At 41.6% G+C, this 20,035-nt stretch overlaps 1 protein-coding gene across 1 annotated transcript in view; it reads right to left on the bottom strand.

The window, feature by feature from the left end:
- Nucleotides 1-20,035, bottom strand: part of LOC106586066 (tomoregulin-2) — a 181,759-nt gene that overhangs the window by 118,847 nt on the left and 42,877 nt on the right. The window contains exon 3 of the mRNA XM_014172904.2: nt 7,560-7,689. Coding sequence (XP_014028379.2) covers nt 7,560-7,689 — 130 coding nt within the window. The remainder of the gene's footprint in view (nt 1-7,559; nt 7,690-20,035) is intronic.

The raw sequence follows: 20,035 nt of genomic DNA, 5'->3' as shown, positions 1-20,035 counted from the left end.
TCTGGCTGAAACACATTATCGCGTTTGGCAAGTGGCCGATCAGAGTACTATGGGCTTAGGCGCGTGCCCGAGTCGACCCCATGCTTTATTTTCTTTCGTCTGTTTACCTAAACGCAGATTCCCGGACGGAATATTATCGCTTTTTTATGAGAGAAATGGCATAAAAATTGATTTTAAACAGCGGTTGACATGCTTCGAAGTACAGTAATGGAATATTTAGACATTTCTTGTCACGAATTGCGCCATGCTCGTCACCCATATTTACCCTTTCGGATAGTGTCTTGAACGCACGAACAAAACGCCGCTATTTGGATATAACAATGGATTATTTGGGACCAAACCAACATTTGTTATTGAAGTAGAAGTCCTGGGAGTGCATTCTGACGAAGACAGCAAAGGTAATAACATTTTTCTTATAGTAAATCTGACTTTGGTGAGTGCTAAACTTGCTGGGTGTCTAAATAGCTAGCCCTGTGATGCCGGGCTATCTACTGAGAATATTGCAAAATGTGCTTTCACCGAAAAGCTATTTTAAAATTGGACATATCGAGTGCATAGAGGAGTTCTGTATCTATAATTCTTAAAATAATTGTTATGCTTTTTGTGAACGTTTATCGTGAGTAATTTAGTAAATTCACCGGCAGTGTTCGGTGGGAATGCTAGTCACATGCTAGTCACATGCTAATGTAAAAAGCTGGTTTTTGATATAAATATGAACTTGATTGAACAAAACATGCATGTATTGTAAAACATAATGTCCTAGGGTTGTCATCTGATGAAGATCATCAAAGGTTAGTGCTACATTTAGCTGTGGTTTGGGTTTATGTGACATTATATGCTAGCTTGAAAAATGGGTGTCTGATTATTTCTGGCTGGGTACTCTGCTGACATAATCTAATGTTTTGCTTTCGTTGTAAAGCCTTTTTGAAATCGGACAGTGTGGTTAGATTAACGAGAGTCTTGTCTTTAAAATTGTGTAAAATAGTCATATGTTTGAAAAATGGACGTTTTTGTATTTTTGAGGTATTTGAATAACGCGCCACGGGATTACACTGGCTGTTGACTAGCCCGTAGAGGTTAAGGATTGGAAGACTGTGGGAGCATTGGTGAGACCAGGCATAACCAGGTATTCGTAGTGGCCCCTAGCAGTGATGAACACAGTCTTCCACTCATCCCCATTTCGGATATGGACCAGGTTGTATGCCCTTCGTATGTCCAGTTTAGAGTAGACGGTAGCCTGTCCAACTTGTTCTAGTGTGGCCGGAATCAGAGGAAGAGGGAAGCGATTCTTGATGGTAAGGTCATTGAGGGGGTCGGTAATTTATGCAGGGACGGAGACTACCATCCTTTTTTTCACAAAAAAGAAACTGGATGCAGTCAGAGATGTGGATGGACGAATGAATCCCATGTCGAGGGCCTCTTCTATATAGGTGTCCATAGCCTCATTCTCTGAGATGGACAAGGGTTAGATCCGACCTTAGGGGGCGATGCCCCAGGAAGGAGGTCGATCGCGCAGTCCTCCGGGCGATGAGTGGGCAGAATGGATGCCTTTTTCTTGCTGAAGACAATATGGAACTGGGTATATATGGGTGGGATGTGGGTTGGAAGGCCAGATTCCGATTCTTCTATAGAGGTGGCTCGACAGGGTAGATTGAAGCCGTTCTTAAAACAGGTGGGAGACCATGACAGCAGTTCCCCTTGTCGCCAGGAGATGGCAGGGTCGTGAAGGCTTAGCCTGGGGTGACCGAGGATGACGGGTTCTTTAGGCGAAGACAACACCATTAACTGAATGACCTCAGAGTGAAGGAGGCCAATCTGAAGGTTGAGAGGTTGTCCGAGAGGTTGTCCGTCCAGCGTATTAATCCTAAAGGGAGGATTAACAGGGATTAGTTTGACTCTTAACTGTTGTGCCAATTGTCCGTCAATGAAATTACCTGCGGCACCAGAGTTCACTAGTCCCTCCACAAACTGAGTGATCCCACTAGCAGAAAGAAGAGCCGGGATACCAAACTGCCTTTTGGTAATATTCAAAAATGTAGAGGTGCCTACCCAGGCGGAAGTAGAGGGGTTGTGGTTATCCCTTCATGGTGGGTGAATCGGACAGCTATTGAGTAGGTGGTTACTCTCTCCAAAATAGAGGCACAGGTTTTCACGTAACCTCTGATGTCTCTCGGCAGGCGTGAGAAGGGCGCGGCCGATTTGCATGGGTTCGGGCCTATTAGACCATGGTGGACGAGAGAGGGGCGTGGAAGACTTGCAGGCAATGGGTGAATGCATAGGTCTGAGGTCTACCAGTAGGTTGCTAATGGATATGGACATTCGGATGTATTGGGACTGTAAGGAGTGCTGGTTCACTCCATCCACTGCCGGCAGCCATGGTGCGGAACTCAAGGGCATACTCCGTGGTGAAGCGACGGCCCTGTCGCAGTTCACATAACAGGTCCCCGGTGTGACGACCTGAAGTTGAATGGTCGAACACCACCTTGAAGAGGGCGTGGAAATGGGATTCAGAGGACAGATCAGATCTTTGAGCGGCCCACAATGCTGCGACCCAATCCAGAGCTTTGCCTATGAGTAGGGAGATGACGAAGTCCACCCTGTCTTTGTCACAGGTGAGGTCAGTGGAGTGATGGTCTATGTACAGGTTACATTGCATGAGAAATCCTTGACATTTCCTTGGGGAGCCGTCGTATTTATTAGGCATTTGATATGGAGGGAGATTAACGAGAGGAGGCTGTGGCACCTGATATCGGTGAAGCAGGAATGGACTGGTGAAGGAGGTTGCAGGGTTCATCGATTTGTTTCTCCTGTCGGGTTAGACGTAGCTGTAGCTCCGTTGAATCCATCTGTCGTTTTTGGTGAGATATTCTGTAATGAATATGATGGGAGACAGAGAGCTGTTTCAAGCGCAGGGCGCAGCCAATGTTTATTTGGACCACAGGAGGAGGCAGGTAGCTGGGTCCAGGGGCAGACAGAAGGTCTACACAGGGGTCCAAAAAGGCAACAGTACAGGCAGGGAGAAGGCTAATGACTAAGTCCGGGAGATCAGGCAAGAGGTTGATTGACGACAGGAAATCCGATAGGCAAAAGTACAAGCAGGGAATAGGCAAAAAGAGGCAGGTAGCCTAGTGGTTAGAGCGTTGGGCCAGTAACTGAAAGTTTGCTAGATCGAATCCCCGAGCTGACAAGGTAAGAATCTGTTGTTCTGCCCCTGAACAAGGTGGTTAACCCACTGTTCCTAGGCCGTCATTGTAAATAAGAATTTGTTCTTAACCTCTTGGCGTTCCCCTAGGATAGGGGGCGCTAAAGCGATTTTTGAAAAAAATTTGTGCCCATTTTAAACGGCCTCCTACTCAAACTCAGAAGCTAGGATATGCATATAATGAATACTTGTGGATAGAAAACACCCTAAAGTTTCTAAAACTGTTTGAATGGTGTCTGTGAGTATAACAGAACTCATATGGCAGTCAAAACCCCAAGACAGATGGAAACAGGAAGTGGAATTCTGAATTGCTAACTCAACTTCATCACATTGCCTATTAACCTCTTGGCGTTCCCCTAGGATAGGGGGCGCTAAAGCGATTTTTGAAAAAAATTCGTGCCCATTTTAAACGGCCTCCTACTCAAACTCAGAAGCTAGGATATGCATATAATTAATACTTGTGGATAGAAAATACCCTAAAGTTTCTAAAACTGTTTGAATGGTGTCTGTGAGTATATATATAATTTTTTTTTAATTTTTAACCTGTTGGGGCTAGGGGGCAGTATTTGCACGGCTGGATAAAAAAATGTACCCGATTTAATCTGGTTACTAATCCTACCCAGTAACTAGAATATGCATATACTTATTATATATGGATAGAAAACACCCTACATTTTCTAAAACTGTTTGAATGGTGTCTGTGAGTATAACAGAACTCATTTGGCAGGCAAAACCCTGAGACATTTTCTGACAGGAAGTGGATACCTGATGTGTTGTATTACCTTTAAACCTATGCCATTGAAAAACACAGGGGCTGAGGAATATTTTGGCACTTCCTATTGCTTCCACTAGATGTCACCAGCCTTTACAAAGTGTTTTGAGTCTTCTGGAGGGAGATCTGACCGAACAAGAGCCATGGAACGATGATGGCCCATTAGACACCTGGCTCACGCGAGTTCATGTTGGGTACCCTCGTTCCAATACGTTATAAAAGAGGATGCATTCGTCCACCTTGAATATTATTCATGTTCTGGTTAAAAAAGGCCCTAATGATTTATGCTATACAACGTTTGACATGTTTGAACGAACGGAAATATATTTTTTCCCCTCGTTCATGACGAGAAGTCCGGCTGGCTTACATCATGTGCTAACGAGACGGAGATTTTTGGACATAAATGATGAGCTTTTTTGAACAAAACTACATTCGTTATGGACCTGTGATACCTGGAAGTGACATCTGATGAAGAGAATCAAAGGTAATGGATTATTTACATAGTATTTTCGATTTTAGATCTCCCCAACATGACGTCTAGTCTGTATCGCAACGCGTATTTTTCTGGGCGCAGTGCTCAGATTATTGCAAAGTGTGATTTCCCAGTAAGGTTATTTTTAAATCTGGCAAGTTGATTGCGTTCAAGAGATGTAAATCTATAATTCTTTAAATGACAATATAATATTTTACCAATGTTTTCTAATTTTAATTATTTAATTTGTGGTGCTGACTTGACTGCCGGTTATTGGAGGGAAACGATTTCCTCAACATCAATGCCATAGTAAAACGCTGTTTTTGGATATAAATATGAACTTGATAGAACTAAAAATGCATGCATTGTCTAACATAATGTCCTAGGAGTGTCATCTGATGGAGATTGTAAAAGGTTAGTGCATCATTTTAGCTGGTTTTATGGTTTTGGTGACCCTGTCTTTGAATTGACAAAACATTACACACAACTCTTGTAAATGTACTGTCCTAACATACTCTAAATTTATGCTTTCGCCGTAAAACCTTTTTGAAATCGTAAAACGTGGTTAGATTAAGGAGATGTTTATCTTTCAAAGGGTGTAAAATAGTTGTATGTTTGAAAAATTTGAATTTTGACATTTATTTGGATTCAAATTTGCCGCTCTTGAAATGCACCTGTAGTTGATGGAGTGCACCACGGGTGGGACGCTTGCGTCCCACCTAGCCCATAGAGGTTAAGTTTTTATATATAAATATGAACTTTATCGAACAAAAGAATGCATGTATTGTGTAACATGATGTCCTAGGTGTGTCATCTGATGAAGATTGTCAAAGGTTAGTGCTGCATTTAGCTGTTTTTTGGTTATTTGTGATGCATGTGGTTGGTTGGAAAATGGCTATGTGGCTACTTTTACGATATACTCCTCTAACATAATCTAATGTTTTGCTTTTGCTGTAAAGCCTTTTTGAAATCTGACAACGTGGTTCGATTCAGGAGAGGTGTATCTATAAAACGATATAATTAAAAAAAAAAAATAGCGATATGATTTTTCGCTGGATGTCCGTCCCGCATACGGGATGGAGGCCCCACAGGGGTTAACCTCTTGGGGCTAGGTGGGACGCTAGCGTGCCACCTGTGGTGCACTCCATCAACAGCAGGTGCATTTCAAGAGCGGCAAATTTGAATCCAAATAAATGTCAAAATTCAAATTTTTCAAAAATACAACTATGTTACACCATTTGAAAGATAAACATCTCCTTAATCTAACCACGTTTTACGATTTCAAAAAGGTTTTACGGCGAAAGCATAAATTTAGAGTATGTTAGGACAGTACATTTACAAGAGTTGTGTGTAATGTTTTGTCAAGTCAAAGACAGGGTCACCAAAACCATAAAACCAGCTAAAATGATACACTAACCTTTTACAATCTCCATCAGATGACACTCCTAGGACATTATGTTAGACAATGCATGCATTTTTAGTTCTATCAAGTTCATATTTATATACAAAAACAGCGTTTTACTATGGCATTGATGTTGAGGAAATCGTTTCCCTCCAATAACCGGCAGTCAAGTCAGCGTCACAAATTAAATAATTAAAATTAGAAAACATTGGTAAAATATTATATTGTCATTTAAAGAATTATAGATTTACATCTTTTGAACGCAATCAACTTGCCAGATTTAAAAATAACCTTACTGGGAAATCACACTTTGCAATAATCTGAGCACTGTGCCCAGAAAAATACGCGTTGCGATACAGACTAGACGTCATGTTGGGGAGATCTAAAATCGAAAATACTATGTAAATAATCCATTACCTTTGATTCTCTTCATCAGATGTCACTTCCAGGTATCACAGGTCCATAACGAATGTAGTTTTGTTCAAAAAAGCTCATCATTTATGTCCAAAAATCTCCGTCTCGTTAGCACATGATGTAAGCCAGCCGGACTTCTCGTCATGAACGAGGGGAAAAAATATATTTCCGTTCGTTCAAACATGTCAAACGTTGTATAGCATAAATCATTAGGGCCTTTTTAACCAGAACATGAATAATATTCAAGGTGGACGAATGCATAGCCTTTTATAACGTATTGGAACGAGGGTACCCAACATGAAGTAGCGCGCCAGGTGTCTAATGGGACATCACCGTTCCATGGCTCTTGTTCGGTCAGATCTCCCTCCAGAAGACTCAAAACACTTTGTAAAGGCTGGTGACATCTAGTGGAAGCAATAGGAAGTGCCAAAATATTCCTAAACCCCTGTGTTTTTCAATGGGATAGGTTTAAAATCAATACAACACATCAGGTATCCACTTCCTGTCAGAAAATGTCTCAGGGTTTTGCCTGCCAAATGAGTTCTGTTATACTCACAGACACCATTCAAACAGTTTTGGAAACTTTAGAGTGTTTTCTATCCATATATAATAAGTATATGCATATTCTAGTTACTGGGTAGGATTAGTAACCAGATTAAATCGGGTACATTTTTTTTATCCAGACGTGCAAATGCTGCCCCCTAGACCCAACAGGTTAACTGACTTGCCTGGTTAAATTAAATTACAACATCTTAAAAAGGCATCACCAGCGAGGATGGCCAAAACTACGGTACACAGGAGGACTAATACGGGAAAAAAACAGAGCTCTGAATAGAAATGTGTATCAAAACAAACAATACCTCACAATGAAAGGGTGCAAAGAACTGAAGTAAATAGTGTGTGTAAATGACCAACATTCACCCAACTTATTGTGGGAAGCTTGTGGAAGGCTACCCGAAAGATTTGACCCAAGTTACATAATTTAAAGGCAATGTTACCAAATACTAATTGAGTGAATGTAAACTTCTGACCCACTGGGAATGTGATGAAAGAAATAAAAATGAAATAAATCCTTCTCTCTACTATTATTCTGACATTTCACATTCTTAAAATAAAGTGGTGATCCTAACTGATCTAAGACAGGGAATTTTTACTAGGATTAAATGTCAGGAATTGTGAAAAACCTGGTTTAAATGTCTTTGGCTAAGGTATATGTAAACTTCCGACTTCAACTGTATGTATGCATCTATGGACCTATGTATATGTCCATCCTTAAGATGCTGCGTAGGCTACGTACCGACAGGACAAGAGCCCTCTGACACCACCAGCACTTCAGACTGCTGCTTGCAGGCATCCCTGCGTAGATAACATTCGTTCTGGTAGTTCTCATTGTTGGAGCCGCACACGGGGACGTAGTCATTGTTGCACTGCAGAAAGAGAGCAGAGGTAAAGGTTATGGTCAGATCACTACATTATGCATCTCTATGTCAGATAAATCCATCTCCCCTCTCCACATAATACAGTATGAATTATTACATACAAGCCTTATTGAGAGAATATTTTTATTTAAATTTTTTAACAGGACATTGTACAAAAGGCAGCAACATGCTGAATTGTGAGTACAACTTACATTTGAATATTAAAATTGGTATTACTAACTAAATACAATAAATGTTCCTCATCAACTGTTCAGCAGGCAAACCATGGTTGGGATGATGCTGCCATGGAAATGCACAGTCCTGCAGTGGATCAGTTCCAGTTTAGTTGAGGAGTGGGTCTGGTATAGGCTCACAAACGATTGTTGGGGTGGGAGCATATAGTGGTAAGGATCGGATTAAAGAAGTTTCTCAAGATCCTTAAAGGATGCATGCATCTGAGTAGGAGGTGTCGTCTGTACCAATGATGATACAAACTGCTTTTCTTTGGACAGTCTCGATGGTATCGGATTGTCTCTTGATTAGCCCTGCATGCCACACTGGGGCAGCATATTTCACCACTGGTTGGATGTAGGTTAGAAATACTCTTACCAGGTCCTTCTTATGGATGTGGAAGTACTTCAGGCATCGGAGGAGGAACAGACGTTCTCTACCTGTGTCAACTATTTTAGATTTCCTTTGATCTTGATACCTCAACTTTCTAGAGTTCTGTGTTGTTAATAGACTGGTGGGGTAGTACGGGTGGAGCACTTTGCACTTTTTAGGGTGCAGACCATGTGGCTCCCCACCGACCACTTCTAGGTCAACCAGGTCTTCTTTGATGGTGGAAGGTGATCCACAAGCTTCCATTGTTTGACTGCAGTTAGCCTGGCTACACTGTTGATATGTGTCACCTGTGTGAAATGGCTAGCTAGTTAGCAGTGCGCACTAGTAGCGTTTCAATTGGTGATGTCACTCGCTCGAAGACCTTGAAGTAGTTGTTTCCCTTGCTCTGCAAGAGCAGTGGCTTTTGTGGAGCAATAGGTAATGATTCTTCGTGAGAGGCAGTTGTTTGTGTTCAGAGGGTCTCTGTTTTGAGCCCAGGTTGGGGCAAGGAGAGGGACGGTGCCATGACCTGGATCACTCAGTTGTGCTCTGCCCGGTTGCTGCCGAGATTGAGGAGATCAAAGGGGGCGAGAATAACCAGTGTGAAATGGCAAGCTAGATAGTGGTGCATGCTAGTAGCGTTTCAGTCGGTGACGTCACTCGCTCTGAGACCTTGAAGTAGTTGTTAGGTCATCTTGAAGTAGCTGATAGGTAACAATGCTTTGTAGGAGGCAGTTGTTGAAGTAAGGAGATGGACGGAAAAAACATTGTTACATATGCAATAAAAATCAGCAGGCCAAGCAGAGTTCCTTGAGGTAGGCCACAAAATATACTGACACTGTTCGACAGCACACCATGATACCTCACAAACTAGTGTCTATTTGGCTGCATTTAGACAGGCAGCCCAATTCTGATATGTTTCTCACTAATTGGACCAATCAGATCAGCTCTGAAAAATATCTAATGTGAAAAAATCTGATGTGATTGGTCAAAACACCAATTAGTGGAAAAATATCAGAATTTGCTGCCTGTATAAAGGCAGCCTTAGAGAGGAAGTTGTCTATCCATATGGCGAGGGATGGTCGAAGCTGGAGGTCTAACATCCTGTTGATGGCAAGGTTGTGGCAGACACGTTAGAAGGCTTTGCTGAAGTAGGTGGTCAACCATTCTTATCCTGGGACTTGAAGAGCTCGTTGGTTATATCCACCAGTGTGTGGTTCACCGGCCTTGTAGACATCCGTTCTGTTGAGTTAATTTGGGGTAGGATATCGCTAAGTGATAAAGCTCTTAGCTACATTGCTCAGGAGAGAGGTTAATGAGATAGGCCATATTTCACTGATGGAGGGTGACTTGGTTTATGGTAAAGGGCCCACTATCTTCTTTCCATTCATCAGGATGTCCTTCTCGTAGAAACAGGCCAAGAATATCAGCCAGTGGTTCACTCAATTCATATGCAGACTCCTTTATTAGTCTGCCTGGGATTTCATCAGGGCCCTCTGCCTTACAGGTTTTCACCTTGTGCAGCTTTCTGTAGGCTTTCCAGGTTTGGACTGTTGGAGCAGGGCGTGCTGGTAAAACTGGAGCGCAGCAGTACAAGGTTGATAGATGAAGTTCATTGAGAGGCTAGTTAAGGATCATATCCCCTCCACCTTACCTGACACCCTTGACCCACTACAATTTGCATATCGCCCCAATATAGCCACATACAATACAATCGCCATTGCACTGCACACCGCCCTATCCCATCTGGACAAGAGGAATACCTACAGTATGTAAGAATGCTGTTCATTGACTACAACTCAGGTATATGTCCATTAAGTTTAAACAGTGATGAACCTCACAAAAATGTACATGCTGAAATCAACATTAAAAGTGTTGGCAAATGGCATTACCATAGTCTCTAGGCCGTGCCGAGATCAAGGAGATCCTCCACTTGACGGTAGCTCGCTCGGTCTGACCGCAGCGACCATGCAAATAGTAGCCTCGGAATGAAGAATGACTAGTAGTGATATAATGATGCTATGGACATATTGCGGCCTCTAGGTCACACAGAGACACACCGTTTTCGATGGGCTCTTCAGGGGGCAGGTTGGGGTGGATAAGCCACAGAGTAATTCTAGCTGCGTGTGCCGGTTCATGTAGTCTGACACATCCAAGTTTCTCCCTAAGGATAACATGGGTTTACAGTTTATGCTCTAACTCTGGTTCTGTGCAGGCAATTTTCAAAATTATTTTGCCATGTGTTCAAGGTCACCTGTACCTCTACAGATATCAACATGAAAAGATTGAATGGTCCTCTTCATATCCTAAAGGGGAAGTATGAACTTTACCATCAAATAGGGCTGAAATCCAGAAATGTGCAGGCTTAAATCATCACAGCAAGGGAAACAAATGGAATCACCATAGTCTCTAGGCAGTGCCGAGTTCAAGGAGATGCCCCACTTGACCTAGCTCGCTCGGTCTAACCGCAGCGACTGTGCAAAAAAGTAGGCCCAAAATGAAGCCTGACCTAAATTTGAGGTGCTTTTGGGTGACAGCGGCAGAACCGTTAAGGCTAGAAGCATAATTCAACCACAAGAACGTTCCTAGGGTCCTCCCGATCTGTGCAAACCTAAGCTTGACCGTGTGGAATTAACCCTTAAAAGAAAACACACTGTTTTAACTGTTAACAGTTTGCATTGACATCTCTCCCCATAGGAATACATTGCTTGCACCCCTAACTTCAACCTGATGCGTATGTGAGTTATGATTGCCATATCAAACTGTCTTCATTAACAATCCATCAGGCTACTATGAGGATTACCTGTGCTGACTGGAGCAACCAGAAGTAGTTAACCTCTTAGGGCTAGGGGGCAGTATTTACACCGCCGGATAAAAAACGTACCCGATTTAATCTGGTTACTACTCCTACCCAGTAACTAGAATATGCATATACTTATTAGATATGGATAGAAAACACCCTAAAGTTTCTAAAACTGTTTGAATGGTGTCTGTGAGTATAACAGAACTCATATGGTAGGCAATAGCTGAGAGATTCCTTTACAGGAAGTGGCCTGTCTGACCATTTATTGGCTTTCTTTGACATCTCTTTCCAAAACAAAGGATTTCTGCGGTGACGTGACACTTCCCACGGCTCCCATAGGCTCTCAGAGCCCGGGAAAAAACTGAATGTTGTCATTCCAGCCCCAGGCTGAAACACATTATCGCCTTTGTCAAGTGGCCGATCAAGGGACAGTGGGCTTAGGCGCGTGCACTGGTCGCCCCCGTCTTTCTTTTTTTTCCTCTATTTACCAAAACGGAGATTCCCGGTCGGAATATTATCGCTTTTTTACGAGATAAATTGCATAAAAATTGATTTTAACCTGTTAGGGCTAGGGGGCAGTATTGACACGGCTGGATAAAAAACGTACCCGATTTAATCTGGTTACTACTCCTGCCCAGTAACTAGAATATGCATATAATTATTGGCTTTTTATTGGCTTTATAATTAAGATTTCAAGCAGGAAGTGGCCTGTCTGAGAAGTAGTGTTTCATCTTGGCTCTTTTTATTGAAGACTCAGGATCTGTGCAATAACGTGACACTTCCTACGGCTTCCATAGGGTCTCAGAGCCCGGGAAAAAGTTGAACGATATTGAGGCAGGCTCTGGCTGAAACACTTTATCGCTTTTGGCAAGTGGCCAATCAGAGTACTATGGGCTTAGGCGCGTGCCCGCTTCGACCGAATGCTTTCTTTTCCTTTGTCCGTTTATCTAAACGCAGATTCCCGGTCGGAATATTATCGCTTTTTTATGAGAAAAATGGCATAAAAATTGATTTTAAACAGCGGTTGACATGCTTCGAAGTACGGTAATGGAATATTTAGAATTCTTTTGTCACGAATTGCGCCATGCTCGCCACCCTTATTTACCCTTTAGGATAGTGTCTAGAACGCACGAACAAAACGCCGCTGTTTGGATATAACAATGGATTATTTTGGACCAAACCAACATTTGTTATTGAAGTAGAAGTCCTGGGAGTGCATTCTGTTGAAGACAACAAAGGTAATAACATTTTTCTTATAGTAAATCTGACTTTGATGAGTGCTAAACTTGCTGGGTGTCTAAATAGCTAGCCCTGTGATGCTGGGCTATCTACTGAGAATATTGCAAAATGTGCTTTCACCGAAAAGCTATTTTAAAATCGGACATATCGAGTGCATAGAGGAGTTCTGTATCTATAATTCTTAAAATAATTGTTATGCTTTTTGTGAACGTTTATCGTGAGTAATTTAGTAAATTCACCGGCAGTGTTTGGTGGGAATGCTAGTCACATGCTAATGTGAAAAGCTGGTTTTTGATATAAATATGAACTTGATTGAACAAAACATGCATGTATTGTATAACATAATGTCCTAGGGTTGTCATCTAATGAAGATCATCAAAGGTTAGTGCTACATTTAGCTGTGGTTTGGGTTTATGTGCCATTATATGCTAGCTTGAAAAATGAGTGTCTGATTATTTCTGGCTGGGTACTCTGCTGACATAATCTAATGTTTTGCTTTCGTTGTAAAGCCTTTTTGAAATCGGACAGTGTGGTTAGATTAACGAGAGTCTTATCTTTAACCTCTATGGGCTAGGCGGGACGAATTCGTCCCACCTACGTAACAGCCACTTGCAGCCTGTGGCGCGATTTTCAAAACCTTAAAAATCCTATTACTTCAATTTCTCAAACATATGACTATTTTACAGCTATTTAAAGACAAGACTCTCGTTAATCTAACCACACTGTCCGATTTCAAAAAGGCTTTACAACGAAAGCAAAACATTAGATTATGTCAGCAGAGTACCAAGCCAGAAATAATCAGACACCCATTTTTTAAGCTAGCATATAATGTCACAAAAACCCAGAAGACAGCTAAATGCAGCACTCACCTTTGATGATCTTCATCACATGACAACCCTAGGACATTGTTATACAATACATGCATGTTTTGTTCAATCAAGTTCATATTTATATCAAAAACCAGCTTTTTACATTAGCATGTGACGTTCAGAACTAGCATACCCCCCGCAAACTTCCGGGGAATTCGCTAACATTTTACTAAATTACTCACGATAAACGTTCACAAAAAGCATAACAATTATTTTAAGAATTATAGATACAGAACTCCTCTATGCACTCGATATGTCCGATTTTAAAATAGCTTTTTGGTGAAAGCACATTTTGCAATATTCTAAGTACATAGCCCAGGCATCACGGGCTAGCTATTTAGACACCCGGCAAGTTTAGCACTCACCAATATCAGCTTTACTATTATAAAAGTTTGATTACCTTTTGTTGTCTTCGTCAGAATGCACTCCCAGGACTGCTACTTCAATAACAAATGTTGGTTTGGTCCAAAATAATCCATCGTTATATCCGAATAGCGGCGTTTTGTTCGTGCGTCCCAGACACTATCTGAAATGGTAAATCAGGTTCGTGCGCATGGCGCAATTCGTGACAATTTTTTTTTAAATTTTCCATTACCCTACTTCGAAGCATGTCAACCGCTGTTTAAAATCCATTTTTATGCCATTTTTCTCGTAGAAAAGCGATAATATTCCGACCGGGAATGTCCATTTAGCTAAACTGAGGAAAGTAAACAAAGCTTTCGGTCGACGCGGGCACGCGCCTGAGTCTCACAGTACTGTAACCAGCCACTACCCAAACGCGCTACTTTGTTTCAGCCAGAGCCTGCAAAGCCACGATTCAGCTTTTTGCCGCCTTCTGAGACCCTATGGCAGCCGTAGGAAGTGTCACGGGACAGCTAAGATCCTCACTCTTCAATAAACAGAGACAAGAAGAACGACACCTTGTCAGACAGGCCACTTCCTGCCTGAAACCTTGTCAGGTTTTTGCCTGCCAAATGAGTTCTGTTATACTCACAGACACCATTCAAACAGTTTTAGAAACTTTAGGGTGTTTTCTATCCATGTGTAATAAGTATATGCATATTCTAGTTACTGGGTAGGAGTGGTAACCAGATTAAATCGGGTACGTTTTTTTATCCAGCCGTGTCAATACTGCCCCCTTTTCTATCCATGTGTAATAAGTATATGCATATTCTAGTTACTGGGTAGGAGTGGTAACCAGATTAAATCGGGTACGTTTTTTATCCAGCCGTGTCAATACTGCCCCCTATCCTAAACAGGTTAAAATTGTGTAAAATAGTCATATTTTTCATAAATTGAAGTAATATCATATCTAAGGTATTTGAATAACGCGCCACAGGATTCCACTGGCTGTTACGTAGGTGGGACGATTTCGTCCCGCCGGCCCTAGCGAAGTTGATAAAAATTAACTCATATCTCAGTCTCATTCTGAACGTCGTAATGTCCTATAAATCTGCACGAACCCTAGTCTCTATGATGAATCAGCAATACACAAATTGGCTTAATTATTTATTTACTAACTTTCTAATTACACAGAATTACATAAACAGACAAACAGGATAGAATACACATTGATTACTACATAATGCAATGAAAAGTTCCTAGTGGACTAACCTGATATCCTGTTAGGGCTAGGGGGCAGCATTGACACGGCTGGATAAAAAACATACCCGATTTAATCTGGTTACCACTCCTACTCAGAAACTAGAATATGCATATACTTATTACATATGGATAGAAAACACCCTACATTTTCTAAAACTGTTTGAATGGTGTCTGTGAGTATAACAGAACTCAAATGGCAGGTCAAAACCTGAGAGATTCCTTTACAGGAAGTGGCCTGTCTGACCATTTGTTGAACTTCTTTTCCATCTCTATCATTTACTAAGGATCTCTGCTCTAACGTGACACTTCCCACGTCTTCCATAGGCTCTCAGAGCCCGGGAAAAAAACAGAATGTCGTCATTCCAGCCCCAGGCTGAAACACATTATCGCCTTTCTCAAGTGGCCCATCAAGAGACACTAGCTTATGCGCATGACCCCGACCGCCCCGCCTTTGGGATTTTTTCCTCTGTTTGCCGAAAAGGAGATTCCCTGTCGGAATATTATCGCTTTTCTACGAGAAAAATGATGTAAAAATTGATTTTAAACAGCGGTTGACATGCTTCGACGTACGGTAATGGAATACTTTGAATTTTATTGTCAGGAATTGCGCCAAGCGGCGTGACACTTCTTTACTATTTCGGATAGTGTCTGGAACGCATCGAACAAAACGCCGCTATTCGGATATAACGATGGATTATTTTGGACCAAACCAACATTTGTTATTGAAGTAGCTGTCCTGGGTGTGTATTCTGACGAAGACAACAAAAGGTAATGACATTTTTATAATAGTAAATATGATTATGGTGAGTGCTAAACTTGCCGGGTGTCTAAATAGCGAGCCCGTGATGCCTGGGCTATGTACTTAGAATATTGCAAAATTTGCTTTCACCAAAAGCTATTTTAAAATCGGACATATCGAGTGCATAGAGGAGGTCTGTATCTATAATTCTTAAAATAATTGTTATGCTTTTTGTGAACGTTTATCGTGAGTAATTTAGTAAAATGTTAGCGAATTCCCGGGAAGTTTGCGGGGGTATGCTAGTTCTGAACGTCACATGCTAATGTAAAAATCTGGTTTTTGATATAAATATGAACTTGATTGAACAAAACATGCATGTATTGTATAACATAATGTCCTAGGGTTGTCATCTGATGAAGATCATCAAAGGTGAGTGCTGCATTTAGCTGTCTTCTGGGTTTTGGTGACATTATATGCTGGCTTGAAAAATGGGTGTCTGATTATTTCTGGCTTGGTACTCTGCTGACATAATCTAATGTTTTGCTTTCGTTGTAAAGCCTTTTTGAAATCGGACAGTGTGGTTAGATTAACGAGAGTCTTATCTTTAAATGGCTGTAAAATAGTCATATGTTTGAGAAATTGAAGTAATAGGATTTTTAAGGTTTTGAAAATCGCGCCACAGGATAGCCGTGGCTGTTACGTAGGTGGGACGAATTCGTCCCTCCTAGCCTAGAGAGGATATGATGGCTTGTTACACAAAATGGTGGATTCAAAAGAGAGGGAAAGGGAGAGACAAAGGAATTCCACTGTACATACAGCTGATAACTATGCTCATGGAAATGTGAATACTTGGTACATGTATGGCTGCTCATTTGAAATATTTGTAATGTACATATTTACGTGTGTATTTCTTTGCTGTCCCTCTGTTGAAAACACTCGATTAATCTACGGAGAGTAATTTGACAGAAAGTCTCTGGTTGTGTAAGTCTCTGGTTGTCCACCAGAGGTCACCATGTCCTTTGTAGTTGTAGTAGGTTGGTCTCGGAGTGTCTGTTAGATGGATCTTCTAGACGTACCAATGTTCGTTCGATAGGGAAATGTTCTTCTTTTCTCATCTTCGGTCAAGTTTCCTAGACTATTTTACATATACAGCTGCAGACTGTGAATGTGTAGTCGTTATCTTCTTCACTCGTTGAGAGTTCCTGACCATTTGTGACGTATTCAGCTTGCACCGCATGTATATTCTGGTCTAATGTAGAGCTAGAACCATTTTACACGCCCGTAACAAACCGGCAATGCACTGGTCTCTAGAGGTTTCAATTCCTACCATTTCAACGTGCATCCATGCTCCACGTTTTTATGGTCTCGTAGATTCTAACCATTTGTGACGTCAGGTTCAACACCGTCTGCCTACTTGGTCTGATATGATAATTCTTCACAAGGGGTTTTATGCACTCTGGCAAAAGGGGCGTTCTATGACGCCAACATAATGTCAATGATGACGTGGGCGTGGTCACTGACTGGTTAAGACTTTATATGAAAAACAATTCTCTCATTTAGAAGTCCATGTCACTAGCTGGCTACCACACGGTTACTCAACCCTGCACCTTAGAGGCTGCTGCCCTATGTACATCACAAATAGTTCATATTTAAACATTTAAGTTCCACAACATTTAGATGTGAATCTGATAACTGGGACATATACATTAGTAGAGGTACAGTTATTTAGTTATACCGTCCTTCATGATATCACAAAACAGCAACTTTTGGACATGATTATTCTTTAAATACCCACAAACCATTCCCAATGTTTGGATTACAGAAATATTGTTTCATTATCCAGCCTTTTGATGTTCTCCTTGTAATAAAAGGTTTCTTCCACCTCAATCCTGCAGAGCCCAAAGGCAGAGTTTCTACAAGGTATTTACGACCGTCATAAAATGGCCAACTTCACCCCTCTCCCCCTCTGCGGGAGAGAGAGAGGATGTTGTAGAGCGTACTCACTGTAACCTGATCCTTCGTATCCTCACAGGAGAGTCATAACAACGGATAACCAGGCCAGCACAGTACAGCTTTACTCAGCTTGGCTCAATTGTGAGAAAAGGATATAACTTTCTTTCTCTAACAAAGCTTGATTTGCATAGTACAATAGTAACTTTGATTAACTAAAGTATTGTGGATTAAAGCAGTTTTATAGCTTTATAGTTTGATAATGGACTTAAGGAGAGTGTAATACCTTCAAACAATATTCCAACTTTCTAGCTACTTCTGTCAGACACTTTTACAGAGAGTGTTTGCTTCAAATCTAACATTGGGCACACTAGTAGTCAAGTGAGGCACTTAACTTATGTAGCCCTTGTAGGCAGGCATGTGTGACCACAATTTAGAAAAGTCCCTTTCAATGAACTCTATTGAGCCTTGAATAATGGCTGAGTGGCTGGCATTGCAGGTGGCAATAATTCTCCCTGGCTTTCAGTGTGTGTGTGTGTGCACAAACAAACATGTGCAGATACAGTGCATTCGGAAAGTATTCAGACCCCTTGACATTTTCCACATTTGGTTATGTTACAACCTCATTCTAAAATGGATTAACAAAGATAAATCCTCATCAATCTAGACACAATACCCCATAATGACAAAGCAAAAACAGGTTTTAGAAATTTTAGAAATAACCACGCCCTCAACGTCAACAAAATGAAGGAGCTGATCGTGGACTTCAGGAGACAGCAGAGAGAGCATGCCCCCATCCACATCGACGGGACCGCAGTGGAGAAGGAAAAAGCTTTCAAGTTCCTCTGCCTACACATCACTGACAATCTGAAATGGTCCACCCACACAGACAGTGTGGTGAAAAAGGAGCAACAGCGCCTCTTCAACCTTAGGAGGCTGAAGAAATGTGTCTTGACCCTCACAAACCTTTACAGATGCACCATTGAGAGCATCCTGTCGAGCTGAATCACCGTCTGGTAAAGGCAACTGCACTGCCCGCAACCGCAGGACTCTCCAGAGGGTGGTGCGGTCTACCCAACGCATCACTGGGGGCACACTGCCTGCCCTCCAGGACACCTACAGCACCCGATGTTACAGGAAGGCCAAAAAAATATTAACCACCCGAGCCACGGCCTGTTCACCCCGCTATCATCCAGAAGGTGAGGTCAGTACAGGTGCATCAAAGCTGGGACAGAGAGGCTGAAAAACAGCTTCTATCTCAAGGCCAGCAGGCTGTTAAATAGTCATCAATAGCCGGCCTCCACCCAGTAACCTGCCCTGAACTTAGTCCCTGTCACTAGCCGGCTACCACCCGGTTACTCAACCCTGCACCTTAGAGGCTGCTGCCCTATGCACATAGACATGGAATCACTGGCCACTTTAATAACGGAACACTGGTAACTTTAATAATGTTTACATACTGTTTTACTCATTTCATATATATATACTGTATTCTACTGTATTCTAGTCAATGCCACTCCGACATTGCTCATCCTAATATTTATATATTTCTTAATTCCATTATTTACTTTGAGATTTGTGTATATTGTTGTGAATTGTTAGATACTACTGCACTGGAGCTATGAATACAAACATTTCGTTACACCTGAATAAATATCTGCTAAATATGTGTATGTGACCAATACAATTTGATTTGATTGATTTCCTGTTACTTTTCTGTTTTGCGGGTACTATTTAATGAAGCTGCCAGTTGAAGACTTGTGAGGCATCTGTTTCTCAAACTAGACACTCTAATGTACTTGTCCTCTTCCTCAGTTGTGCACCGGGGCCTCCCACTCCTCTTTCTATTCTGGTTAGAGCCAGTTTGCACCGTTCTGTAAAGGGAGTAGTACACAGTGTTGCACGAGATCTTCAGTTTCTTAGCAATTTATCGCATGGAATAGCCTTCATTTCTCAGAACAAGAATAGACTGACAAGTTTAAGAAGAAAGTTCTTTGTTTCTGGCCATTTTGAGCCTGTAATCGAACCCACAAATGCTGATGCTCCAGATACTCAACTAATGTAAAGAAGGCCAGTTTTATTGCTTCTTTAATCAGAACACATTTTTCAGCTGTGCTAACATATTTGCAAAAGGGTTTTCTAATGATCAATTAGCCTTTTAAAATTATAAACTTGGATTAGCTAACGCAACATGTCATTAGCACATACGCTAAACATTTCTGAAAAAGCAAACCATGAAACAATTTGTCACTGCCACATGTGATATCACAAGGACAACTTGGACCCACCGTTTAGGTCCCCTAATAGATTAACTATAATGTCTGCAGGTGTACAGGATGGCAAACCACACAGTAGGCTGTCATTTCATCTGTTCACACTCCGACAGAACGATGCAAACATACACACATGCTAACACATACAAACACGCACGTGCGCACAAACACATGCACAAACATCTACATCAACAGGACTGCAGTAGAGAGTCAGCAGTTTTAAGTTCCTCAACATCCACATCACTGGGGACTTGACATGGACCAACAACACCAT

This window comes from Salmo salar, chromosome ssa25 (assembly GCF_905237065.1).
Source record: "Salmo salar chromosome ssa25, Ssal_v3.1, whole genome shotgun sequence".
In the NCBI taxonomy this organism is placed as follows: domain Eukaryota; kingdom Metazoa; phylum Chordata; class Actinopteri; order Salmoniformes; family Salmonidae; genus Salmo; species Salmo salar.
The sequence above is the reverse complement of the archived record's forward strand: the minus strand, read 5'-3'. Positions and strand labels throughout refer to the sequence as shown.